Below are 25,902 nucleotides of genomic sequence, written 5' to 3' on the forward strand. Positions count from 1 at the left end.
GCTTGTCGTCTTTTTGGCTCGGCCCAGCCGCCTAAGCCACATGGTGCGATTCTGTCCATACTGGATTGATGACATCGTGTGATCGATGTGCGATAATCAGAACACGGACCGGGCTTCGCACCAGGGGAAAGCTGACATAGCCACCGCCAGCACTACCCAGTACCGCGCGCGGTGCCACGGTGGCTGGCTGGGCGCAGTAGGCATCTGGGTAGATTTCTCCAATTTCCGACCGCTCGCATTGAGACTTCGTTGAACTTCGTACTCGGCGCCTGAGCGGAGTATAGTATGATTTGCCAAGATGCTAAGACTTCCAACGGATTTAAGAGGAAAAAACGAAAAGCCGCGTCTGACTGGGACTTGGGCCTTTGAGTTTCTTGGCTGGTTCTAGGCCGGCGAAAAGGCAAACGGGGCTCTGGTAGTCGATGGAGTTGCCATTGAGTGGGTAAAAAAAAAGCAGGCGAGAAAGAGATGGAGTTGAGACAAAGAAGATTGGCGGTGGCAAGATAGGTAGACAATGCTCTGCACTGCAGCAATGAACGAATGCAGTAGTAAGTCGCAGCTCAGATGAAGCTTGCGTGAGGAGAAGGTGAGGGGGCTCCAAGACATTGAGGGAGCTTGTCTTGCTTGATTCAGGCTCTACTACGGGTACCTACGGTTGCTCTACAAGCCCTACCCTTTTGCATGTACCTACGCATTTACGTGCATTATTGTACGGCCTAGGCAGGCAGTCACAGTTGGCGAGCCGCTCAGCCGGACTTTGTTCTGTTTTTTCTCCGTCGTGCTCTCCATGGACATTGGCACAGCTTTCTGCCGAAGGTCCGCAATAGAGCGCTGATTGCTTAACGGGGGCGTGTGATGATGCATTAGTCTGGATCCTGGCAGATTTTAGAAGCAACAATCTTTTCCTCATTGTCCCATTGTTCGTCCTGCGATCACCTCCTTGCTGAGCCAAAATGACGATATACTGGGAGGCAGCAAAGCAGCTTCGAAATCTGGTATGTAGCAGGTAATATGGAGCAAATTTCATGTGCGTTTCTCTGCTCCACAGCGTTCGTGGCCCAACTGGGGACAGATCTCTGCAGCCCCCTTTCCTGTGTGCCGCTCCACAAATGAGACAGGTCAGAAAAAAAAATCAAACCAATATATGCAGATAAAACAATAAATGGAAAAATAGAGAAGAGAGGCTCCCAAAGGATTAGATGATCCAGAAGCATCAAAGCCTAATTAAACCTGCAGCATCTCTGTTTCGAGCTATACTTGTATCGTTTCGGCCGGAGTAATACAACCTCGCAAGTCACTCCCGAAAAGCTACTAGAGCTAATAAAAGGCATAACGGCTCAATTTGATACAGGATTTCTGCAGCGGGAGTGCACCCAACACAGAGTAGCAGCACCAACAAGGGAAGAAAAAAAAAAAAAAAAAAAAGCTCTGTGCTCTTCGCAACAACAACCCTGGCTCGACGATGCGGAAAGCCTGCTGCTGTAGCATTTGATTAGCGACCCAGACAGCGGCCACCAGCCTTGACTCGCGCGCGGAGGTCTTGTCCAGATTGAGATAGGGCAGCAGGTCGGCTCTCTGGCGATCCCCCAAGGCCTGTTGTGAAGAGACGCCAGGGTCCGTCACCGCATGGCGCTAGGCTGTCCCTTTCCCAGGCTTGCCAGTGGATGGGCGAATCAAGGCGGCTGGTCAGACTCTGAGCCGGGAGTGGACCCCGGCCATGGGCTCTTGGGATGGCTCGGTGGTATTTCTTTAGCGATGGCCGTTATCGTGCCTGTTATGAGTGAGCGTTGGACGCAGTATCAGCAAGCACGGTTCTGAAATCTGCAACTTTGAAGCACTTCGTATACCTACGTGTGCTTGGTTAATATGCGCTCGGGCACATCCTTATGCTGTTGGTTACTCATCTCCATTTCCGGGCCGCGTCACAATGAGCCCAATCAATATATGCCCTCATCAGGAGATTTGACGACCAGGGCTTTTCTGGCGCAGTAGCAGCAGCGCATGTGTACGGCCTCGGAACATCCCACTGGCAAAAGTTTGATGCCGTTTAGGTTGCCGTGGTGGTGGCTGACCCATGAGCCAATGGCCTCAAAGTCACGATGGCGGCGTATTTGCCCAAGTTCAGGGCCAGACCCCGTAGGAAAGAGAAGGGGGGCTGTCATATCTCACCCACTACTGGCTCAAGCGGTAGAACTATTTTCACTCTTCTCATCCATCGCGGATCCAGCGAGAGACCACTACTGCTGGCTAGCCGGTATACTTGGACGGCACTGGCCCGGTCGGTGAGTACTGGGCAGTATGTTTTAGTGGCCTAGCCTTACGGGCGGACTATACCTACGGAATAACATGGATGTCGCTTTTCTTCTTCGTGCGACAGTCAACCTCAATCAATCCAATACCTTGCTCGTTTGCGCATGGACTTTTTGTTTTCTTCTTCTTCTTCTTTTTTTTTCCTTTCTTCGTTAATCCCAGACAAGTCCATTTCCGGATCCCTCCCAGGTCCAATTGATCCGTAGATGATTGGCTATTATGCCTTTTCCTGGGATTGGAAGGGCTAAATAGCCTAAACTGAAAAATTTCCAGAAAGGTCTGGACAAAAGTGGCTGGCCGGGCTTGACCTTATTTGCTTGTGGCGGCTAAGCCGGGGCTAAGGAGGTTTTTTCCTGCAATGGCCCTTCAGCATCTTTCTGCGTCGTCTGTGGTGTGCTTCATTTTACAAACACGACAAACGCGGCCCACGACCCGTCGCCCATGCATGAGATCAAGCCCCAAAGCAGCGCCTCTTCGGCAATAAGGCCCATCGTCAGCTCAGGGAGGATGTGGGCCAATACTACCCCAATCCACGGTCTAATTTGTCAGGCTTGTCCCCCAAGGGCAAGGATCTGGAACTCCAAGGCCTCCTCACTCGCCTTTACCCCAATCGCCATTATAGCTTGGCCATAGCTTCTTCCTTTCATCAATCGGCGCGTGGCTGCAAATGTCTGAGGGTTCCCTTCGTCCATTTTTAGTACGTAGGCAAGCCTTCCGCAAGCTCAAACGGCAAGTTCGTTTACGGAGTGACCCGTGGCTTTGTACAGTAGTGGGAGATCCGGCTGTGATGGGCGGTAAAGCACGCCTCGTCTTGCGTCTCGCTCGGCTAGCTTTTGAGCTTGGGCTGGATATAGACATGATTGCGGGAACCTGTCCCTCGGCTGGAGCCAATTCTTCTCCTCTGCGGTCCGGGGGGCGAAGGAGCAGAGATGACGAATGGGATTGACGTATTTGCACATCATATGGAGCAAGCAAACTTGGAGATACCGTCGACTTGCTCTTTGGGAGATAGGGTGAGGGAGAAGAAGAAGAAGAAGAAGCAGAGGAAGAAGAGAGGACGAGAGCCTCATTGCACACACACTCGAGCCCAAGCTAAAAAAAAAAAAAAAAAAAAAAAAAACCTTTCCATGTATGTGCGAGTGCATATTACTATATATGACTACGGTTGCATCACATTTACACTTGCAGTATGTAGTAGCAGCAGTAGGTAGGTACATGTAGGCAGTGTTATCGTCAAACTAAACCAACTCAAGGCAGCACCTTGTCCTGAGCGTGTCCATCACAGACAATTCTACAACAACACTATAGCAGTTCCTCCCGCGGCCTACGGGGACACGTCCGTCGCCAGCGTGTCACTCATTGCAACCCTTTTCTCTCCTTCTCCACTTGCTAGATCTGTCGCACGTTGTTGATTGACTCGCGACCACCGGATCCCCCCCCCTTGTCCCTTTTTTCTTCCCCCGGTGCGGTACGAAGGCGTTACGGAGCCAAAAAGTAGGTCGGCTGTTGTGGCACCCAGAAAGGCTTTTGGGGACGGACGTCGGGTGTGCGCCCCAAAAAGAAAGTCTCAGCCATCGGTCTCATTTTGCCCGACCCTGTTTACTCGTGCAGGTAGCTGCCTCAAGCAGAAGCTCTGCCCTCTCGTCAATATATAAGAGTCTTTCTCGTCGCTCCCCACCCAAGGCATAGCCTGCTCTCCTCCTCCTCTTCTTTCTTTGGCCATCCTTGATTTATTAAAATAGTAATTGCTTCTTATCCATCTGTTATCTGGACGGCTCAATACCCCATCATCTACAATTGCCTTTCGATCGATCTTTTTCGTCCGACAACATCACAATGTCTGACGAACTCAACGTCGCTCCCAACGAGAAGGAGACCAACGGTGTCCAGCAGAACGTCAACCCCCAGAGCCCGTCTCGCCACGGCTTCAGCCACAACCACCATGGAGATTTCAGTGAGATGACCATCGGCCAGTACGCCCAGGCCTTTGGTGGTGCCCTCCAGCCCGGTGCTTGGAGGCCCTATGAGCACCGCAAGCTCGCCAACCCGGCCCCTCTGGGTCTCTCTGCTTTCGCCCTGACCACTTTCGTTCTGTCTTGCATCAACATGCACGCTCGAGGCGTCGCGGCTCCCAACGTTGTCGTTTCTCTCGCTTTTGGCTATGGTGGCCTTGTTCAGCTGTGTGCCGGCATGTGGTATGTTACGAGCTCTGTGCTACCTTTCTGACGTAAATTGCAACAAGGCTGACTGTACATCTTTTCCGCAGGGAGGTTGCTGCTGGTAACACCTTCGGTGCTACCGCTCTTGGTTCATACGGTGGTTTCTGGATCTCATACGGTATTCTCTTGACTCCCGAATGGGGCATCACCGCTCCTGACGGCCCTTACGCCGGCAACGTCGCCAGTGTGCTCGGATTCTTCCTGACTGGCTGGTTTATCTTCACCACCATTCTCCTCCTCTGCACTCTGCGATCCACCCTGGCTTTCTTCCTCCTCTTCTTCACCCTTGACTTGGCCTTCCTGTTCCTTGCTTGCGAGCAGTACGCCGCCGACCTGGGCAACGCCACCGCCTCTCTTGCTCTCCAGAAGACTGGTGGTCTTTTCGGCTTCCTGGCCGCTTTCCTTGCCTGGTACAACGCCCTGGCTGGTATTCAGGACAGCAGGTTAGTAAACCCAACATCTTTCTTTTACTCCTACAATTGCTAACAACCCCCGCAGCAACTCCTTCTTCCAGGTTCCCGTCATCCACTTCCCCTGGTCTGAGGCCGCCCGTGAGCGCCGTGCCTCCAAGTCTGAGCGCGCTCAGGCATAAAGTGTTTTCCTTTTTATCAGGAAAAGTACGTGTTCTTGGTCGGTTATGAGCGATGTTGGTGGGGGTTTAAAGGAATGATACCTGGCGGGAAAGAAGCAAAGAGCGTGGTTCCTAGCAGGCTGGGCTGCGATTAGAAAATGATTACTGGGCCTGTTTTTTTATTTTTTATTTTGTTCTGGTTCACCCATACGTATTGAAATGTAATGCAGGAAAGCTCCATCGCAGCTACTAATCTATATACCTATTAATGAAAATTGACGTTTACGTCCTTTGCCCAGCTTAGCTGTTCCCTCTCTCTTCCTCTTGATATCTTAATGTATGCTCATGATTCTACCTTGCTAGCTCTATCTCACCAATTGCATGCAACGTTTCTTGTATGATCTACCGGCATTTGAGTAGTCGAAATTGCGTTCTCCATACACTGGCTTTTAGTTTCACTACCTAGTGCATCGTCTATTAATAACTCCAACGGTCTTGTCTCAGATTGCCGACTTAGGTCTTTTTAGCAGGCGCTATCCAGAACATCCTCATCAAACATTAGTGTTTGCTCCAACGGCGTTTCACCATGCGGCGTAATAAGGCTGCCTGGCAATGCACATCATCCATCCGTGGATTTGCGTTTTATATTGCCTTGATCTACACTCGCATCCCGTCTCGGTAATGCTTGCAGATGACGGGAAATTGTCTCTGATTGAAGGCAAGAGTTACATTGTTGGACTGCTGGCCCAGGTTCATGAAGTTGCTATTTGCATCACGGAGGACTGTGTTGTGAACGAGTTTGTGGATGGTTACCGAGAATTATGCTCTCTGGAGCATCTACGGATGGACGTTCGGCAGATGTTGTAGGGCTCCGAGCCAAGCTTCAAACGTTTCGTTCTTTAGCGTAGAGATGGATCTAGTATTTCCATCTGGTGACCCTCTAGTAGCTGTTGGGCAAGCTTGGCAGCCCTATGGCAAACCCCCCCATCTGCTTCATTTCCACTCATCTTGTCTAGTCTAGAGTATCAAAACAGAACCTGCCGCTATATCAGCCCTTTCTGAGTTGAGCAGGATTCGTGAGATAAACTCATTTTCGTCTTTCTAAAAAGTATAGAAGAATATTGGGGAAATGAAACTAAAGCGAGAAAGATTCTTGATTCTTGGACTTCTTAAAAGGGGTAAATAACGGTAATAATAATCTTACTCGTGTCCCAGGGCCACAATGCACCGTTGATATCTACCTGGTTACTACCTATATATCATTACAAGCAGATGGTATTAATGCGCTTGTCATCAAAAAATACAGAAATTGCGGGGGCTGCTGACTAGCTCCCGAATACTAGAGTACTCGAGAGCTCTACTTGGATAGAGAATTTCTAATTCAGCCCCTATAACTTGTGCAATTGAGTCATACTATTTACGAAATATTTTTTTTCAGACAAATAGACGAATTAGTTTTATCAACATTTTCTTCTTAGTTGCATTCGAAAGTGGAAAGAAAGTCTGTCATTATTAGAAAGCTGCTAGTATTGGATCAATTTCCAGCCCGTCTCTGTATACGCGGTGATATTCAACCTCGGCCGCTAATGCAGCCGCTCCTTGTGACCTCGCTCTGCATCGCAAAGCATATCGCCGACAGTATATTGAACCTCATATCTAAATAACCAATTGAAAGAAACATCTAGGTGAATTTTTCCAATATCGAGCTCCGATATCCCTCGGGCACGTATTCCCAGCTCAAGAACTCAAGAAGAAGAAATATAGATGCGTAAAAATAAAGCCAAGATCTTACTTTTAACCTTTTCCCAAATTGACAGAATAGGAAATGGTGGGGACGAATCGGCTCGCCATAGAGCTGTTTTATATGGGACGATGCCGGTTAAGCCCGGTTCAGCCCCGATCTTGAGCCATTGGAAGAGTTGGATAATGCTTCCTAGTTCGATATGGAATACGACGGTAGTCTCACTTGTACTGCCAAGCTGAGAGTCATGTTCAGCCCCTCCTTTCATATGTATTTGTCTTCTTTTTTTCTCATTTATATATCTCACGCATCGTTGCTAGCTTGTTGTTTTCCCTCACCAGGTCAGTTTGACTCGTCCATCCTGTGGTTCGCTTCGACGTTTGCTGAGAAGAATTTCGTGCGGATAAGATGAATAAAAACCAATTGCCTACACACGCCGACAAACATCATGACAAGGAGCATCTTTTCTTGGCTTCCGAGCCCGAGTCAAACGGCAACGATCAGAGTGCCCTGAGAGACGAGACAGAAAAAGAAAATTATGAATCTATGATCGAGAGCCAAGACCAGCAACCCGCCAATGTCGCATCTCCCCCACCGCCGCCGAATGGGGGATATGGATGGATTGTTACCATTGCTGTTTGCATTATTAATGCTCACACATGGGGAATGAGTTCCAGCTACGCCGTGTTCTTGGCTCATTATATACAAAACAACACTTTCAACGGAGCCACCACCCTCCAATACGCCTTTATAGGATCTCTTTGCCTGGGCTGCGCAATGGGCATTTCTCCATTTGCGACAATAGCCGTTAAGAACTTTGGTACAAGACAAGTCATGCTGCTTGGTGTTGTCCTCGAAACGGCTAGTTGGATTGCAGCAAGCTTTGCCTCCAAGGTGTGGCACATCTTCCTCACTCAAGGTGTCCTCTTCGGTCTCGGCATAGGCGTCTTGTTTACAGCCACGGTTGGCATCATCCCCCAATGGTTTACGACACATCGTTCTTTGGCGAACGGCATTGCAGCCGCTGGCTCGGGTCTGGGTGGCCTCATCTACTCGTTTGCTAGTGGCGCCATGATTCAAAACCTGGGACTTGCTTGGGCTTTCAGAATACTGGGCATCGTCGCCTTTGTTGTCAACTTTACCTGCTGTTTCCTAGTCAAGGACCGCAATAAGATTATTGGATCGACCCATCTCGCTTTCAAGGGGTCTCTTCTGTTGAGACCCGAGTTTCTGCTGTTCATCGCATTCGGGTGGTTTAGTATCTTTGGTTACTCTGTTGTTATCTACAGTCTCGCCAACTACGCAAACGTCATTGGCCTTCAGTCCTCTCAAGCAGCTCTGATCAGTGCTTTCTTCAACCTGGGCCAAAGCATTGGTCGGCCTATAATGGGCTACTTTAGCGATCGAACCGGACGAATGAACATGGCTGCCATCGGAAGTTTCCTAGCCGGGATATTTGCGTTGGCGATCTGGATCAACACCAAAGTATACGGTGTGCTCATTTTCTACTCCATCATCTGCGGCATGGTTGGCGGCACATTCTGGACTGTTGTTGGTCCAGTGGCCGCTGAAATCGTGGGGTTGGCAGATGTGCCATCTGCCCTCAACATCATGTGGCTGGGAATTGTACTCCCTTGCACGTTTAGCGAGCCACTTGCTCTGCAGATTGTCACCGGAACGGGAAATTATCTTGGTACTCAGCTATGGACAGGGCTGACGTATATTGCTGCTGCACTCTGCATGGTCATGCTTCGCGGATGGAAGATTGGCGAGATCGACGAGCTCTCCAAGATAAATAATGAGAAACCGGAAGATTTTGATCCGTATTCGACGAGTAACGAAGACGAATCAGTTGAGCAAGGCAGAAAGGCTGGACGAAAGCGAATGCTGGTTGAATTCTATAGGCGGGGGAAGGTCTGAGTGTCGATTTTGGTTTTGGGGTTCGAGGGTTGTAATTCATTGATGCGATTATACTAATTCTTTCAGCTTGTTACAAGTTGACGAGTTCACGAGATGACGTTCCACACCAAATGAAAAGAGAAAAGAAGCTGGGGAAAGGAATGTTTATATATCATCACAGCGAGCGTTGTTAAGCGGCAACTTAATATGCTATTGGACTTTCTTGTACGAAAGTTTGGAATATTGATCGATTACCCTTTGTTTCGATCAAGCATGTATGTCTTGGATTTGAGAGTTTTGTTCCAGGTGTGAAACCTTTACATGCGATTTACACCATAACCAGATTTAGGCCTGAGCAGCGTGCAGTCACCAGCAGTTACTGCTAAAGAATTCTGGTATTTTAATACGTAGAGGTGCGATATCCATGGCAATTTACAAATACAATCAATATGCAAATAGCTGCTCTCCCGAGATCTGCTGTGTTGCCCCTAGTATTGAAATGTCGTTGAAGTAGTGCAGGCAGCCATCCTAAAGAAGCACGTGAATTGGCGTTGAAGACAACGCCTGTGCTGACGCGCCGCCCCGCAAAAAGTTCACGACGCCAATCGACCAACGTCATCGCAGTAGATGCGCGTCAAGAGATGGGCCCTGGCATAGAATGAATAGCAGCCTGAGGCGATGTGGCTGCTAGAAAACGAAGAGGCCTTTGAAGGTAAGCGAGAGGCCTGTGTGCTGGGCCTGGAGTCGCTGTGGCGCCATATTTGTGCTGACCAGACTTCATGCAGGCCGTCGACTATGGCTGCGTCCGGGCAAAACGTACCTCTTTGGGAGGACTGCAGCAGAGCGTAAGCTGCAGCTTTCGAGGCATTGGGACTTGAGACATGTACTAACTGAGGCGACATCAGCTGGACAGCTTGCAATCTCACATAATACCATCTCGCGCAAACACCTGACAATCACCGTCCAAAGCGTCGCAGAGGGGCATGCACATAATCTATCGAGCCGGTCACACATTAAGATTGAGGATCTGGCGACAAAGATAGGGACAATTGTCAACGGACAAAAAATTAAAGGAAGCATTTATGATACCCAAGTTGAAGAGTACGAGATCATACTGGGCAAGAGTCCCAGCAAATTCAGGTATCTAGGCCTACACGACTAATATAGATGTGGTTGTATTCTGGGTTTTCACTGACATACAGGTTAGGCTAAAATGGCATCCAGCAGTCTTTACTTTCTCCTTCACGACCAAAGAGCTACAGACTCAGCCCTTGACATCCCTCAAAGAACGATTTGAGCAGTTAGATATCAAGCTGCTGACCGACTACAGCGTCAAACACACGACGCACGTCATATCGAAGAAGCGAAATACGGCCAAAGGCCTACAGGCTCTCATAAATGGCAAATACATTGTGACTGAAACCTTTCTCGACGCAATCTCCTCTGTCACAGAGCCGCCAGACGACGGAGATGGGCAAGAATCGAGCTATTTGGAAAGGGACTTTGACGAATATTGGCCCAAGGCCATGGAACATCTGCCTCCGCGAGGTAATGAACCAATACAGCATCCAGATGAGCTATATACGCCAGATGACAGTAGGAAAGACGTATTTGAAGGATATACTTTTATATTCTACAGTCAGCTGCAGTACGATAACCTTATGGCACCCATTACCAATGGCGGTGGGAAGGCCATGCTGCACCCCATCGAGCCAGAGGAGACACAAGTTGATGACTTTGTCCGATATGTAAAGGGAGTTGCCGGAGAGAAAGGAACAGGGTCATTTAATGATGGTAGCGAAGGTAAAGGGGTTGTCCTCGTGAGATTTCTCCCGGCCAAAGGAGAGCTTGTTGGCTGGTATACCGAGTTCATCACCGCAGTATCACTGTTATTGGACCACAGACCCATTGAGCAAAATGAATTCCTAGAAGCAATTTTAATCAACGATGCAAGCAAATTACGACGACCTTTGGAAGTCGAATCGTCAAACAGGTCTCAAAATTCACGGCCTGCTGAGGCTTCTTTACAAGAACCCATGGCTCAACAGAGCAGGGCCAGCATAACAGAATCACCGATACTGACGGAACCATCGCAACAAGAAGACTCCCAGCCAATCCCAAGGCGAGGGGGTAGAATGCGGAAACCTGTCAAGAGGCGATTCGCGGGCTTCGATGATGACGATGATATAGCAACAGATGAACCCCCGCCTCCTCCCTTTGAGCCGGCGAAGCATCAGACGTTACCGCATGAGGATGAGGGTGGGTTATTTGTCTCACAAGAGCCAGATGAACCTTTCATGCCTGACGGCCAGGATGTCCAAGTTCGATCCCACAGAAAGAGACCGCCATCGCCCATACCAGAAAGTGATTTGATGGAAGGCTTGGCACCGTCTGTGGCAAAGTTCAAGCGGCAACGTCTTGAGAGGGGTGACAATTTTGCCGCACCATCGCCCCAACCTGATGAAGATGTGGTCGAAGCGGCAGAGACCAAGGGTGCAAAAAAGAAAGTGAAGGAAGAATTAGATGTTCTAGCAGTTGTCGCCAAGAATCGCGAAGAGGCGGAAGCTCGAGCTCGAGCCGAGGCTGAGGACTTGGCAAACTTACCGGAAGGTATTGACTTGGCTGAGATTCGCCGGCTCAATATTGTCGAAGAGGTGGAGGTCCGTATCCCGGACAGAGCGTCGGGAAGGGACAAAGAGCAGGAAGTCGCAGACGGACGATGGAATCCTAAATGGAATGGCATGAAGAACTTCAAGAAATTTCGCAAGAGAGGGGAAGTGGTGGGCAGGCAACCTGCAAGGGTGATAATCGCCCTTACTGAAGTCAAACCCAAAGAATTTGGAGTTGGCGATAACTACTGGCTGGAAGATGAGAGCAATGACCGCAAGAAGACTACGAGCCAGCCATCTGCCGTTGTCGCCAGTGAGGCAAGGAACTCTCCCTTTATGGATGCACCGCCGACAAGGCGCGGTGCCTCCTCCGCACGAGTCATCGATTCAGAGAGTAGCGACATGGAGGAGATGGAAGCACCAGAGTCAGAGCAGCCATCCTCTAGAGCCACGGGATCGAGAAGGGATGGGGCTAGTGCTCCATCGCAGAAGAGCACTAGACAGACTCAGCTCTCGAGCGCACAATCACGCTCAACCAGCCAGGGGAAGAGGGCGGCGACGGAACCTGCGGCAGCTAAAGACCCGCCTCCGCCGAAACGGACGAGAATGGCGACAACCCTACTGGAGGTTGGAGACAGTGACGACAGTGACGACGACCTTAAGTTTAGGTTTGGCAAGAGGCGGTAACTGGGTGAGTGGCAGGGTCCGCTCCTGTGGGATTGTATCTATGCCGTCTATGTAATATAATTCTATTTGTACATGGGGGTATCTCTCTAGCTTATGTATAACATCTATTAGCCCTTGTGGTGTATACACGCACATTTCGTCCTCGTCCTCGTCCTACTCCACATATTCCTCTTCAGCCCAAGTAGTCTAATCCATTTGATCCATATCATTCTCCTTGCTATCCGACTCTTCGACCAGCAACCCCACAAGACACGCTGCCAGCATAGTCTCATAGTTAACCCATGGGTGAATCTCTCCAAACAGCTTTGTGCCATCTCGCCCCGCGCCCCTCATAAGCTCCGGTACACCTCCAGGGTGGAATCTCGCATACGGCGTAACATTGTACACCTTCCCATTGATAGCCATCCAAGCGTCCTTGCCCTTGCGGCCAGTCTGCGTCTTGAGCATCGAAGGCGTCACACGTAGGTAGGGGGTCGAGGGAGCCACGCCGCGCAAGTCGGCATTGGGCCCGGATATCCTCGCCCAATCTAGCGGAGAGTGGCCCGGCGTGAGGACGACCTGGCGGCTGGGCTTTTGCGGCTTGGCGGCGAGCGTGGGGGGAGGAGCGAGGCCGGACGACGAAGACGAAGACGAAGAGGCAGCAGGGCCGCGATTGGGCGCTGGGCCACGGGCACGCTGGGCGGAGTTGGGGGCTGGAAACTGGCTGAGAGCAGGAATGCGGCCGTTGGACGGGCGAGAGGAAGGGAGAGGCGGCGGAGGCATCATCGAGGACGCTGCGTCGGCGGAGAGGGAGAGGCTGGGAACGCTGTGCGATGGCTTTGCGGCCTGAGCCTTGGGCGTGGTGGGAGATTCTGGTTCCTCAATGGACGGCGGGATGACGGTGGGAGGCATGATTGTAGGAGGCTGGCGTTGCTTCAGGGTCCCAGAGGCGGTTGCTATTGAAGTCGTATTCGAGAGCCCGTTTAGCTCTACATCGGCCTTAGGCACAGAACCGCGGCCGGCATCTGCATCGTCTCTGCTTCGTTGCTTCGCATCTGGCGCTTCCTTCTCCTTGCCGTCCGTGATAGCCGCAAGCCCTCCAAAGCTTTGCCATCGCAGCATCAGCCATTGCGGCGGCCGCAGAATGACGAAGACGACCGATGCGACAATGAGCGAAATGCCCAGCACGGCCATCGTGGGGGAGGCTTGCTGAGACAAAAACGTTGCTCGCTGAAAAAAAAGAAAGATGGCAGCAGTCGGCAAGATGCCGGCGAGCAAGGAAAAAGGGAAACGAGAGAAAAATAAGAAAAGTTTAATGACGAAATTCCAGTCCGATAGACCAAGTAGTGATGACGGCAAAAAGCTCAAGGCATGCATGTGGTCTCTAAATTTGGGACAGCAGAGGCTTGCGCCCTAGCCGGAAAGGGCGGGTTCCCTGTCATTTTCCGTCAACGGGTCCCAGGCCGGGACGTCGTTAGCGCTCGGCACTACGCCCAGCTGGGCATAACAGGGACCGCTGGATCGAATCAGCTGCTTCTTTTATTTTTCTGGTTTGTTTTGTTTCATCAGGAGATGATGATGCTTTGCATGTTTGTTTGGGAAATGGTTGCTGTTTAGAGCAGCTTTCTTGCCCTTGTTTATTCAAATATATGTATATTTTTTCCCCTTCATCTACGCCAATTTGGGCTAGGCAGCTTTGTCTTATTTGCGCAGTGGTTGCGCATACGAGGAAAATAAACAATGGCTGTCGATCCCGACTTTGTCCGTGTGACGCTATCGAGCAAAACGGCAGCACTAATATCCTGGACGGAGCATTCTTTTGCGTACCAAGTTTAATTAATCTCTCGCCGCCTTCATGTACTGTGCAAGGCATGTACAATGTATCCTGCCCAGATCTCACTTTGGCTGCCGAAGCAGGGGGAGGGAGAATTGCTGGCATTGCATGTGTTGTCGCATTAAGAAAGTAAGATGCACTACCAGGGCCGGGTGTAGCATCTTTTGCAGGCATCGTTCCATACATGCATGTAGGTAGTCCACGATACTACACGTTACAGGCAGTGTAAGATCCATCTATAGATGCTGCGAAGCGGGATTCATGTGTATTTGCACCGGCATTCCCAAGCATTAACACCAATGAATACGTCGTAGTCCTCTGCACTCCGCTCTATGCTGCCTCCCACGTCCTAACTACTGCTAGCATGCATGTCTAACTTGCATCCTCGCTTCAAATTGTGGGCTTTGGCTGTCTCATAGGCCTAGGACCACCGGCTTGCAGCTGCACGCTTTACCGCCTTTCTGGATACAGAACTTGCGGGGGGCCATAAACCCTTGCTCTGCAAATGGATTGGGCCATAATTATTGCGTGTGCGTGCTTCTCTCCAGTCCGTCAGTCAGGCGATGCAATGAATGTCATCGCCGCTCGCTCGCCGCGCACGTAAAAAAAGGACGCTGCGCCGAGCATCGTCGAAATGCAAAGGGCTACATGTGCCAGCTCGCTCCCGCTCCGTAACGGCGACATCAACAGTGATCCCCCTCCTCTAATTTATAGCTGCCCGTCCCGCGGCCTTAGTGGACCGCCTCAGGCTCTCCCGGCTCCTTTTATTCCTCCACACGCCCCCTAATTTCTGGCCCGGCTAGCCACCACAGCGGGCTTAATTACAGTGCTAGGGACGCTGCCCAAGGGAGCCAGGTAACGCTACCGACAGCCACCAGCGAGTGACTGTGGCCGCTTGGGAGGATGCGCTCCGTGCAGGTCAACCCATACTCAGACACCATCGTCGACAACGCAAAAACACCATCATCCGCCTCCCGCCTCTCACGCCTCGCCGCCGGCAAGCCTGCAGTCCCCAAGAGACCGGCTGCCGACAAGACAAGCGCTGCGCCTGCGCCTCGCTCAACCTCGACAGTCCCAGGACGGCCCCTCATCCGTGCCAGCGTCGCGCCAAAGCCCGCTGCGGTGCAAGCTCGATCCCCGAATCAACAACATGTGCTTTCTGTGAGAGCTGCCGCCGCTCCGACTACGCGTTCTTCTACCACGAGGAACTCTACCGCCATGCCGATCGGCGACAAGCCTCGCCCGCCTCAGCTGAGCGCTGGGGCCGGAGCTGGAGTCGCAAGAGGCTCGACCCGAGCGCCCCTGACGCCCAAAGTTGCCGTACGAGGCCAGGCGGCCACGACGACGACGGCCACGACGCCCATGGCTCGCAGATCAGGATCCTCGATTACCGGCGCGCAATCTCCCCGCAGCGATGTCAGCTCTGTTACTGCATCATCATACCTAAGTCACAGCACCACCTCGCGGTCAGGCACCAGGCAGACCCGTGCCGAAAGCACTCATACGACGCCGAATAGCACGCCAAATCTCGACAAGCTCAGCGATGGATGGGAGACCAAGAGCAACAGGAGTAGCCGCGGGCTGGGCGTATCGCCCCTAGCACGGACGGACAGCATGGGCTCTAGGAAGAGCATCGGAAACTCGTCCAACGGGCCTGGGGATGACTCCAAGTTCTTCTACGCGAGCAGCATTAAGCCCGCGGCTCCAACATCACATCCGCCCCGGCCGGCTTCTGTGGTCCATACTAAAACTACGCCGACATTCTTCTATGCGAGTGATGCCGCCAGCAAGCGAGTTACGAGCCCTCCTTCATATCCAAGCTCAAGCTCCCACTCGCTGAGCTCGGCGCAAGAGGGGGTTGCTACCAAATTCTTCTATGCCAATGGCGCACCAGATGTGGACGTGAGATTGTCAGCGCGCAGCTCTGGGTCAGGCTCGACCGTATCCAGTGGTTCTAAAGCGCCTCGCCCAAATACCAGCGCCTCGTCTGTCGCAGGATCTAGCACGGTACAGTTGCATTCGAGGCCAGCATCGCCTTCCAAGAACCTTACACACCCAACATTACCACTACAACAACAGCAGCATCACCAACAATCACCGCAATCAACACGGACCAGCGCCATGTCTCCAACTTCTCCCGTTCGATCCTCAGCCCACCCGTCCCCGACATGGGCGGGCTCCGCAAGCCAGGTCGGCAAGCGGCGAGTGAGTATCGAGGCGCCTCTGCGGCTAAAACAGGGGCATGGCCGCGCAGGCAGTGTCCATTCCATAGATGGAGTAGTCACACCCAAGATCGCTACACCAACCATCGCGCCACCCATGATTCATGCGCCTGAGATGACGCCGCCGCTCCTAAGCCCGGGCTTAGCGCAACTATCGCAGCCAGTGACGATGGCGACGATTTTGCAAATGGCTGATGAGCTAGAAGATGAAGAGGACGAGGACAGCGAAGGCGAAGACGGGGAGGGTAAACACAGTGACGATTCGGATTCTGAATCCCGCAGCCATAAGAGGCTGTCTCAGAATTCCGAGCCCCTTGACCACCTCGTCCTAAGCGCTCGGCGTGAACGCAAAGTTCAGGATCTCGAAATCACCAATGCTTCTTTAGAGGCCATCAATAGGACTCTCGAGAGGCAGCTGCGCAAACAATCCGCAGAATTGCGCCGCTTCCGCCGCTTATCTAGGGCCGGCCGCCTTCCAACAGCCACCAACCAAGGAGTGTCTCTGTCTGTACCAGATGCTTCGGGTGGCCTTACTGATGTTAGTGAGAAGGAAGAGGACGCAAACGTGGAGAACCAGGAATACGACGATGACGATGACGAAGATGAAGAAGAAGAAGAGGAGGAGGAGGATGAAGACTCGCTAGTCGACTCCGACTTATCCAACGAAAATGCCGCCACTGATCCCAAATCTACCGACGCTCAAGCAAAGGCAGATTCGCCCAGTGCTAAACGGCGTAAACGCGATGAGCGCCGTCTCCAACTTGATCTCACTAAACATCAAGAGCTCCTCCTGGACAGCCAGAAGATGAACCAGAGTCTCAAGAAGTGTCTGAACTGGACCGACTTGCTGATAAAGGAAGGGCAGAAAGCACTGGCTTATCGAGTCAAGATCGCCGACGTGGATGCCATGCCTGGACGTGTCTTGGCGGCTTCATACTACGACTACGGCGAAGAAACGTCTCAGGCTGGAGACGATACGATATCTACCGTTTCCGCATCGCACTTTGGGGACGATACCATATCAATTGCGGAATCCGAAACATGGCCCAAGGAGGCACAAGATCGTGACAGCGGCATAGAATTGCGCGCTGCGGGTCACTAGCTATCCGACCTTTCGCATATATCCGGGCGAATAATCTTTTACAATCGCCTTTTTGAAATTTCTATATCCGCGGCGCAGCCGCTACTTACATCTTCACATCGCCACTCATTCATATCCATTTTCTTCTTTCTTTTCTCTGTCCTTTTTGCTACCTACTTCTGCAACATTTCCCTTTGGACTTCTCTACCACCCTTTTTTCTCATTTATATCTGCGACAGCATATATTTTTCTTTACATCTACACTTATAGTTATATCTCGGGATATCGGGGATACACGGCGCTCCTTTGGATTTCGCATGGCGTTTACACTATCATATTTCTTTTATATTCTTGCTGCTACTACCAGACAATGAGCTTTTTCTTTTCATTGCGTTTATGAAGGCCATGATCACTCCATTCTTCCTACAACCAGCCATCTCCATTCTCTAATTTCTTTTCTACTTGAGAGCTTCCTCGTATCCCAGCCCCCTCCCTTCAATACAATTCTTCTACCATCCGAGTACGAACAAAAAAAAAACCCTTCGTTTGGTACGCTAGAGGAGGGGAAAATACGACTTCACAGCGTTTTCCCCCCTCCCGCAAAGACCTTCTTTCTGAGATATCCTGGTCATTATTTGACTACTCGATTATTTTTTGCTGTTGTGTGTTTTTTTGTTGTTGTTTTTTTCACATGTGTAAGATCAGATACCCGCAGAGGCAAAGCAAAGGACCAAAGAGAGAAAGATTTAGAAAAAGACGGAAGAAAAAAAATTCAAGCCACGGACACAGCATGAAATTTGCGCCGGGATGCGATGAGAAGATTGGAAGAAGCGAAACACGAAGCGCCATTTTTCTTTTCTTTTCTTTCCTTTTCCCCTCATTGAAAGATAGAAGAAGGAAACAAAGAAGAAGGAAACAAACAAAGAAGAAAGAAAAAAAAAAAAAAAAAAAAGAAAGGAACCCTTTATATATCGTTTAGCTCCTCCATGCAGGAAGGGGGCTACACAAAGATAACGAGTTTGCAATGTCTCTGGATATAAAAGAGAAGAAACTGCATTATTTTTATGTATGTGAGATAGAATACGCTGGGTCTCTTCAGTGATGATGGAAATGGAATAGAAGAAAAAGCGTTTATGCCTTCCAATGATTGGGTCCTGCTGAAAGATGCCCTTTTTTTTATTAACAAAATCATTGTGTGATGTGTTTGATATTCTCTCCTTTTTAAGGTAGATATGCTAAGAATACATGAATGAGCCCAAGTACCTACCTATCATGAAAGGAGAAGAGAACAAGTTAACTAAACTAAAAGTGGTGGATGTATTCTATAGTAAATGGGCTGATCGCTCTCTATCCGGCAATCTTGACATTAATCTCTCTAAACAAGCAAACAGACAATCTCCCTCAGTCCCCTTTTCTTCTTCTTCTTCCTCATCATCATCATCGCTACTCCTGCCCCGTTTTCTTTCCTCCGATATTCACCATTAAATGTCTCTCCTAGTCTTTTCTTTATCCGTTCTCTTAAAACTTTACGCCGCCGGTTTCGGCACATTAGGCGCATCCTGGGCAACCGCTTCTGCGGTCTTGTCGTGGTGCTTCTTATGCTTGTGTTTATCTTCATGCTTGTCTTTCTTGATGGCTGCCTCGGCGACAAGCTGCTCGAAAAGCAGATAGTCGCCCTCTTCTTCAGGGGAACGCTCGGCCTAGTACATCGAAACACGGTTAGAGAGAACACATATATACATCAAACCATAGATCAGCAGGAAGAGAATATCACATACCTTGAGGAAGATCTCGCCAATCAGAATGAGCGCCTGCGCTCGCTCCAATCGCTTCGACAACGGAACCTTCTTGTCGTTCAGAACCGAGTCGCATACCTCGCGCAGCACGCCCTGAATCTCAAACCTGCTGCCCCTCCAAGCGGCCGTCAGGATCTTGCCCGTCACACGGCGCTCGTACTCAACGCGCTTCTCGTCTGTCCAGTCCTCGCCGCCTCGCTCCTCCATCTTGGCCATGTCTTCCACCGTCTGCTGCGCATCAATGGCGCTGCTGATGGTGTTCCATGTGTCCTTGACCAGCGTGCCCTTGTCCTTGAGCTTGCTGAAGAAGCCGCCAATGCCGAGGAACTTTTGGCTGCGCAAAAGAGTCGAGGCCTTGGACACGTAGGTCTGGCCGATGGCGTGAAGGATGTCAATACCGAACGACTCCATTTTCAGGTTCTCCACCTCGAGTCTCATCTTTTCCTGGAAAGCCCTTGTGACATCGGGGTTCTTGTCCGTCTCAGCCCATACGCTGACCCGGTCCAGCAGTTTCTTTGACAGTTGCTCCACGCGCTCTTGACGAACGCGAGCACGCTCCTTCTCATAAGCCAGCAGCTTATCTCTCTGTTCCTTGCTCATACCACCCTTCTTGCGCCCCTTGCCCTTGAGGTCATCTTCTGCCTGTTCTACCTCCTTCTCCGCCGATTCGTCATAAGCCTTATCCATAAGAGCCGGTCGAATAGGGATCTGTCTCCGGGAGCCAACAGACGGGGCTGGAGACGTCGCGTCGGACCGAGCTGGCGGGGGCGTCGCAGTAGCAGATCCCGAAGGCGTCTTCTCCTCATCCACAACCACCGTAGGCGGTGGCGGCGCAGATGCAGAACCTGTAGATGCGTCTGCGTTCTCCTTCATACTCTCCTTCATCGCCTCTGCTGTTCCGGGAAATTCTTCGTCATCTGCTGGCGGAGCCTCTCCTTCTTCCTCTCCCTCCATGGCAATGTCCATGGTGGCCGCCAGATCTTTCATCAGGCTAATCTCACCAATCCAGTCGACAAAAGCCTCGCCGCCAAAAATGGCAGAGAAGAACTCCGCCGGGTCGACGAAGCCCTCTTGCGGTTTCGCGTGGTCTTTTCCATACTTATCGTAGGCTTTTCGTAAATCCGCGTCAGAGAGAACCTGGTAGGCCTCACCGATAGCCTGGAACTTTTCGTGTGCTGTTGGATCGTTTGGGTTCTTATCTGGCGGCAGAAAACTTGTCAGAAGAAGCGGTAGGGGTAGAAGAAGTTAGGCGTATAGTGGCCGAGCATCACACGGCGAAGCCGGCGAAAGCGGTAGAAAGACGCGCGCTCAGTACATACCTGGATGGTGGACAATGGCCATCTTGCGGTACGCCTTTTTGATCTCAAGCTCAGTGGCTTGCGGCGAGACGCCGAGGGTGTCGTAGTAGGCCGTGTCGACGACCATTTTGAATGTGCGTCGTTGATATGCGAGTGCGGCGCTTTCAAGTGTGTCAAAATAAGAAAGAAATTCAAGAGGCCTGGCTGCGCTATGGGAGGTGTAAGATGGCTGTTTCGCGGTTCTCTATCGCGGCATTAGTAGAAACATGGCATATTTGTTCGCCGCAGCCGAAATTTTGCCCAAGGCCGAGTGGTTTGCCTCGTCGGCGCTACGTAATGGCGGGGCAGTGCCGCTAGCCTTATAATCCAAATGCCTAAGATAAGATTGGTGACAAGCAGCTAAAGCTGCGCCGCAGATCCAGGATAAGCAGCCGCTTCAGCGCCATCGGATTTTCACATGAAAATTATGGTCTGCGATTTGATTTACCCACTAAGTTTTGCTCAAGTATCATCATAATCATCGTATCTTGTTTGTCTAAGCGACATTAATTGACAAATAACAGTTCATGCTGAAAAGATGCTTGAATCTACATTGTGCACTCGAAGAAAGCGATCTATTTCTGTTACAACTGGCTACTTAATATCAAGCCCAGAGAATTGCCGCGGGTCCCAAACAGATACGTCACTAACAGGTAGATCATGCACACAGATGAACCATTAGCAGACTGCCGCAACACTAGGCTATCCTTATTGGACACCCGCAGCCTTCATTCGCTTGAAGCATTTTTCATATGCTTCATGAATCTCGGGGATCTCATATTTGTATTCCTTCATCTTGGTAACCAGCTTAGTGGTGTCGAGAGCGCAGTTGCTTCGGCCTGCCTTGATGACTTTGGCTTGTTCCTCGAGCGTAAAGTTCTTCCAACTTAGTTCTGGTCTCACAATATCCTTGAAAAGCGTGAGAACCTCGTTGTGTGAAATGGCGCCTGGATTGGTAAAGTTATACACGCCAGTTTCACCATGCTCTGCGAGAATGATGGAAGCTGGCAGAAGGTCATGGAGGATAGTGTTGCTGTTTGGGACGTCGACCACCCTATCGTAACCAATGATCTTGGTCACGAAATTACGGGAGTGGAGGTCATCGCTAACGGGCATGCGTAGGCGAAGGATGAGACAGTTTGGATAACTGCTCAAGATCTAGATGAGATGTTAGTATCATCACACCCGCTCTTGACCGTATCAGCTTACCGGCTCAACATGACTCTTGGTGAGGGAATAAAAGCTTCCCTCAAAATTCGGGCGATCTTCCTCCGTGTAGCCACGTCCTCCGATGGGATGCGCCTTATCGTATTGATACACGCAACCTGTGGCAAAGACAGTGCAGTGGATATTCGCCTGGAAGCAGGCATCTGCCAAGTTGAGCGTGCCGATGGCGTTGGATCGCACCGTCTGTGACTTATTCTCTTCACACCAGTCGACATTTGGCCTGCCAGTGCATCCGGCAGCGTTCAAGACGTGAGTTGGCTTGGTTAGGAAGAGTTCAGAGAGGACAGCCTCTCGATTTTCCATGCGAATCGTCGTGGTGTGAACTTCTTTGCCCTGTTTCTCCAAAAGGCGTTTCAAATGTCCAGCAATCCATCCGTTGCCTCCCCAGATGAGAAAGCGCGGTTGACGATAGCCATTTGATTGACAGCTTGCCATTGTGACGAAGCTGCTGATTGTCTGGTTTATGGTAATAATCACTAGACTTTTGATGGTATGAGCTCCCTATAGATTGGAAAGAAAATTCTTCAAAACATGATGCAGGGGAGAAGATTAGCGACGCCTTGGCTAGATGCCAGAACTGCAGAGAGGAAGGTGCTATTCCGATGCTCTTTGTGCAATTTTGGCGGTTTGACGGAAAGTGTCACCCGCTCCAGCAATGGTACGGCTTCACTTGCCCTTCTTTCAGTAATATTTGGTAGTACCTGCCTTTGAAACCAAACGTGACAAATAACCGCCTGCCAGGAAGCCACTAGATGGTGACACTTGTACAACTATGCTGCGCTGTCTTGTGCATTTCCCTAGAGTCTTTTATGGAATGAACAGTATGCTATCTACAACATGGATTTGGAGAAAGATGCATGTGCACTGCAGCTTTCTTAGGAACCGGAAAGAAGCTTGATGTGCCCAGTAGCTGTCTCAGTTCGTAGATTACTCCAAGAAACTAGCAGCAATGTAGTATCAACACCAAAGGATAGCCTCGCAGGTGCGAGAACGAAGCTTCCACGCCAGTTTCTGTCTGCCGTTTAAACGTAGGATATCTCATGGGAAGAAAGTGCCACGTGGATGTGCTACCTGTTGGCAGCCGAATGCCAGTCTGGGCCTCTATGATAGGCTCCATTCATGGGCGCCTACATTATCAAGGTAATTGTGGAAAGTTTGAACGGTCATTAAATCTCGTCTTCATACTTTAATGCATAGTACCTGTCACTAAGCTTCTCAAGCACTCTGGTCACCGGGCCGTGCACAATCGGACTGTACAACGGCGACATCCCGCATCATGTTTCTCCAAACCCGTATGCCGCTCATGCAATACTGATTAGGCACAGACTATTGATTTTACTACTAGGTAAGAGCTTACTTTGGTGACTCTCTTACATAGTTCTTACCGACTGGCTATCCGTGCTGATACCGAAACGGGATCTGCGGACAGTTACATCCCGAAGCCCTCATCGATCGGATTTGGATTGGCGATTTATCTGCCGGCTGAGTCATCAGCACAGCAGCGTCCATCAACAGGGAAGAAAATATTTGGGCGGTAACCTGAAGCGAGGGATGCCTCAAGCAACGAACTCCGGACACAGGACCACCACAAGGCGTTGAATGACGCTGTTTGGCAACCCCTTTAGATGTCATCGAATCAAGGCTACGAATATTACTTCCCACCGTTAACCCCTAAAGCTCCCCAGCCTCTATTCCGTATTCGCAATGGTTAGGCTCGATAGGCGCGTCTCCTGCATGCTTGGGCGCATTAGCGGAATCGGCAGCCGTGCCAGCAGCTAAAGCAACCACCCGTAAAAACTGTATACTAGCCCTACTGTATGGAGTTTGCTTCGGAACAATTTGGCTTCTTGTGCGCTGCGGTGGGGCCTTATAGCTCTCTCAGCGATCCATCGGCGTATTCGTATTTTACTCAGCTCCCACTTCCTTTTTCGCCGTCTTTCATTTTAACCACGACACTCTCTTAGCTCCCACGTCCCCCCCATTGCCGAACTTTTCTTTCTTCCCTTCCTTCAGGTGCTGTGTATCTTCTTTATAGTATTTGTTTTCACTATACCCCTTAATCTTTTTTTTTCCACCCGGGGGTTCGCTCAAACTAGGAACACGGTAGCCAGATTGTTTTAGTGCTGGCTTTTCGATACTAAATTTTTGCTATTTCGTCCACCCACTCTCAAACACACAACCGACGGGCTTTTAAAGTGCTCACGGAAACCAACCACAATGGGCGCGCTCTACTATTTACTGCACCCGGGCCAATTGCGTTCCATGATTCAATGGTAGGTGTAAATCGTGGGAAACAAATCTAAGGAGGATCCAAGACAATTTTTCGACACGCTGCTAACTTCAGCAACTCTAGGAAGCTATGGCATGACCCTGTTCACAGACGCGACCCCGCGACCGAATGTGCGACATTATCAGAATGTTTTCGCTATTTGAACATGACAAGCCGTAGTTTCTCGGCTGTCATTCAAGAACTCAACCACGAGCTTTTGGTCCCAATCACCCTTTTCTACTTGGTGCTACGTGGCCTCGACACAATTGAGGATGATATGACCATTCCCCTCGATGTCAAAGTTCCCATGCTACGACAGTTCCATGTGACAATGGAGCAGGATGGCTGGCAGTACCACGACAGCAAAGAAAAGGACGCAGAGCTTCTAGAGCACTTTGATGTCGTAATTACCGAGCTCAAGAAGCTCAAGAAGACTTATTACGAGATTATCAAGGACATGACCATCAAGATGGGCAACGGCATGGCTGACTACGCTCAAAACACCGAAATGATTGAAAATGGTGTGCAGACCGTCAAGGAATATGAGCTGTATTGCCACTACGTTGCGGGGTTGGTCGGCGAAGGCTTGACGCGGCTATTTGTGGCTTCTGAGCTTGCCAACCCCAAGCTAGCCGAGAGGCCCGCCTTGACCGAATCCATGGGTCAGTTCCTGCAGAAAACAAACATCATCCGTGATATCCATGAGGATTGGGGCGACCGGCGACGGTGGTATCCGAAGGAGATTTGGAGCAAACATGTTGACAAATGGGAAGACATGTTTGATCCCAAGTATCGACCGCAGGCGGTAAACTGCGTATCAGAAATGGTACTCGATGCCCTGAAGCACGTTGAAGATTGTCTGTTCTATATGGCCGGCATGAGGGATCAAAGTGCCTTCAACTTTGTTGCCATTCCGCAGGGCATGGCCATTGCCACCCTGGAGCTATGCTTCAGGAACCCAGCCGTGCTGGAAAGCCATATCAAGATTACTAAGGGAGATGCTTGCCAAATCATGCTGGAAAGCACACAAAACCTCCAAGTTCTTTGTGAGGTTTTTAGAAAATACGCCAGGCGCATTCAAAAGAAGAACGACCCCCGGGATCCCAACTTCTTGGCAATTAGCGTACAGTGTGCCAAGGTACGAAGAAGATATCTTCTTGAATTTGAATCTTTGCTAACAAAATTTACCCCTCTAGATTGAACAATTCATCGAAACCTTGTTCCCAAAACAAGATCCAAAGAAACTCACCAAGGAGGCCGAGGAGAAGCAGAGACAAGAACCCAGCATGTCCACCGGCGAAACCGCCATCTTGATTGCTGTCGTTCTTGGCGTTTTGTTAACCATGACGGGTGTTATGGTAAGATATATCTACTTATTCCACCCCGGGTTTAAATTCAAGATTGGTCAATCTAACACTTTACAGATTGGCATTGCTTGGTTCTTTGGTGCGAGATTTGACGGCACTTTTGCTGATACTGCCAAGCTGTGGTCGAGTGCTGGCGGTACGCCTCCAGTATTAGACCGTGATGAATTGTGACGACGCTACTAACTTTTTGATGATACCACCCAACTGCGATGCCTTGATGCCCTCATGCACTACAGATCTTGGCTCATGATATCTGCCAAGCATACACAATGTATACTTACTTATCTTACTTAATATCTTTAATGCTAAATCGAGCAGGAATCATGCTTCCTCCTTGATCGTTAACAACAGATGCTGCATGTTAGAAGCAGCGTGTTTTGCTCCTTGTATTTTCTCCTCTGTCTACAACTAGCACGGATGTCAAATTGCAATTCAGTCCTTCCATGACTGTGGTTGTGCCGAAGAAGTGCTGATATTAACCCTTTCCATTGCTTTTAGTCGCTTTAACTAGCTAGACGCAGCGTGAAATCTCCAGCCTTGGGCTTTAACGAGGTTGGATTTGCGCGGGCGAGCAAACATACCCATATTGCAAGTGTGGCTTTGCAATGTGAATACCGCAACAGAGAAACCCATGTTTGTTCCGAAATGTGTCACTAATTATTTGTTGATCTATTACCACATATAAGTTTAAATATATGTCACATACCTTTGCACAAATACCTATCACTGCTTTGTGTCGAAATGTTCAAACTTT

At 50.2% G+C, this 25,902-nt stretch overlaps 8 protein-coding genes across 8 annotated transcripts; 5 read left to right on the forward strand and 3 right to left on the reverse strand.

Annotated features, from left to right (window-relative positions):
• Positions 1 to 3,603: 3,603 nt before the first annotated feature.
• Positions 3,604 to 5,399, forward strand: TrAFT101_005879 (uncharacterized protein). The gene is made up of 3 exons (XM_024908166.2): positions 3,604 to 4,505; positions 4,577 to 4,972; positions 5,028 to 5,399. The coding sequence occupies exons 1-3, from the start codon at positions 4,147 to 4,149 to the stop codon at positions 5,119 to 5,121; spliced, it is 849 nt and encodes a 282-aa protein (XP_024760390.1). The 5' UTR covers positions 3,604 to 4,146; the 3' UTR covers positions 5,122 to 5,399.
• A 1,717-nt stretch (positions 5,400 to 7,116) lies between these two features.
• TrAFT101_005880 (uncharacterized protein) lies at positions 7,117 to 9,225 on the forward strand. Its single transcript, XM_066127607.1, has 2 exons — positions 7,117 to 7,182; positions 7,250 to 9,225. Exon 2 carries the CDS (start codon positions 7,250 to 7,252, stop codon positions 8,759 to 8,761), a length of 1,512 nt encoding a protein of 503 aa, XP_065983720.1. The 5' UTR covers positions 7,117 to 7,182; the 3' UTR covers positions 8,762 to 9,225.
• An 83-nt stretch (positions 9,226 to 9,308) lies between these two features.
• TrAFT101_005881 (uncharacterized protein) lies at positions 9,309 to 12,151 on the forward strand. The gene is made up of 3 exons (XM_066127608.1): positions 9,309 to 9,452; positions 9,526 to 9,880; positions 9,948 to 12,151. Exons 1-3 carry the CDS (start codon positions 9,419 to 9,421, stop codon positions 12,034 to 12,036), a joined length of 2,478 nt encoding a protein of 825 aa, XP_065983721.1. The 5' UTR covers positions 9,309 to 9,418; the 3' UTR covers positions 12,037 to 12,151.
• TrAFT101_005882 (uncharacterized protein) lies at positions 11,977 to 13,344 on the reverse strand. The gene has a single exon (XM_066127609.1). It carries the CDS (start codon positions 13,207 to 13,209, stop codon positions 12,223 to 12,225), a length of 987 nt encoding a protein of 328 aa, XP_065983722.1. The 5' UTR covers positions 13,210 to 13,344; the 3' UTR covers positions 11,977 to 12,222.
• Positions 13,345 to 14,415: 1,071 nt separating this feature from the next.
• TrAFT101_005883 (uncharacterized protein) lies at positions 14,416 to 18,408 on the forward strand. Its single transcript, XM_024905602.2, has one exon. It carries the CDS (start codon positions 14,753 to 14,755, stop codon positions 17,171 to 17,173), a length of 2,421 nt encoding a protein of 806 aa, XP_024760394.1. The 5' UTR covers positions 14,416 to 14,752; the 3' UTR covers positions 17,174 to 18,408.
• TrAFT101_005884 (uncharacterized protein) lies at positions 18,290 to 20,537 on the reverse strand. Its single transcript, XM_024901924.2, has 3 exons — positions 20,268 to 20,537; positions 18,931 to 20,147; positions 18,290 to 18,852 (listed from the first exon to the last, which is right to left on the reverse strand). The coding sequence occupies exons 1-3, from the start codon at positions 20,371 to 20,373 to the stop codon at positions 18,679 to 18,681; spliced, it is 1,497 nt and encodes a 498-aa protein (XP_024760395.1). The 5' UTR covers positions 20,374 to 20,537; the 3' UTR covers positions 18,290 to 18,678.
• Positions 20,538 to 20,855: 318 nt separating this feature from the next.
• TrAFT101_005885 (uncharacterized protein) lies at positions 20,856 to 21,947 on the reverse strand (the record flags this gene model as incomplete). Its single annotated transcript, XM_024905244.2, has 2 exons — positions 20,856 to 21,443; positions 21,495 to 21,947. The coding sequence occupies 2 exons, from the start codon at positions 21,945 to 21,947 to the stop codon at positions 20,994 to 20,996; spliced, it is 903 nt and encodes a 300-aa protein (XP_024760396.1). The 3' UTR covers positions 20,856 to 20,993.
• A 1,507-nt stretch (positions 21,948 to 23,454) lies between these two features.
• Positions 23,455 to 25,870, forward strand: ERG6_2 (Delta(24)-sterol C-methyltransferase). The gene is made up of 4 exons (XM_024900284.2): positions 23,455 to 23,785; positions 23,866 to 24,919; positions 24,978 to 25,139; positions 25,206 to 25,870. The coding sequence occupies exons 1-4, from the start codon at positions 23,730 to 23,732 to the stop codon at positions 25,317 to 25,319; spliced, it is 1,386 nt and encodes a 461-aa protein (XP_024760397.1). The 5' UTR covers positions 23,455 to 23,729; the 3' UTR covers positions 25,320 to 25,870.
• The last annotated feature ends 32 nt before the right edge of the window (positions 25,871 to 25,902 follow it).

This window comes from Trichoderma asperellum, chromosome 3, assembly GCF_020647865.1.
Source record: "Trichoderma asperellum chromosome 3, complete sequence".
Lineage (NCBI taxonomy): Eukaryota > Fungi > Ascomycota > Sordariomycetes > Hypocreales > Hypocreaceae > Trichoderma > Trichoderma asperellum.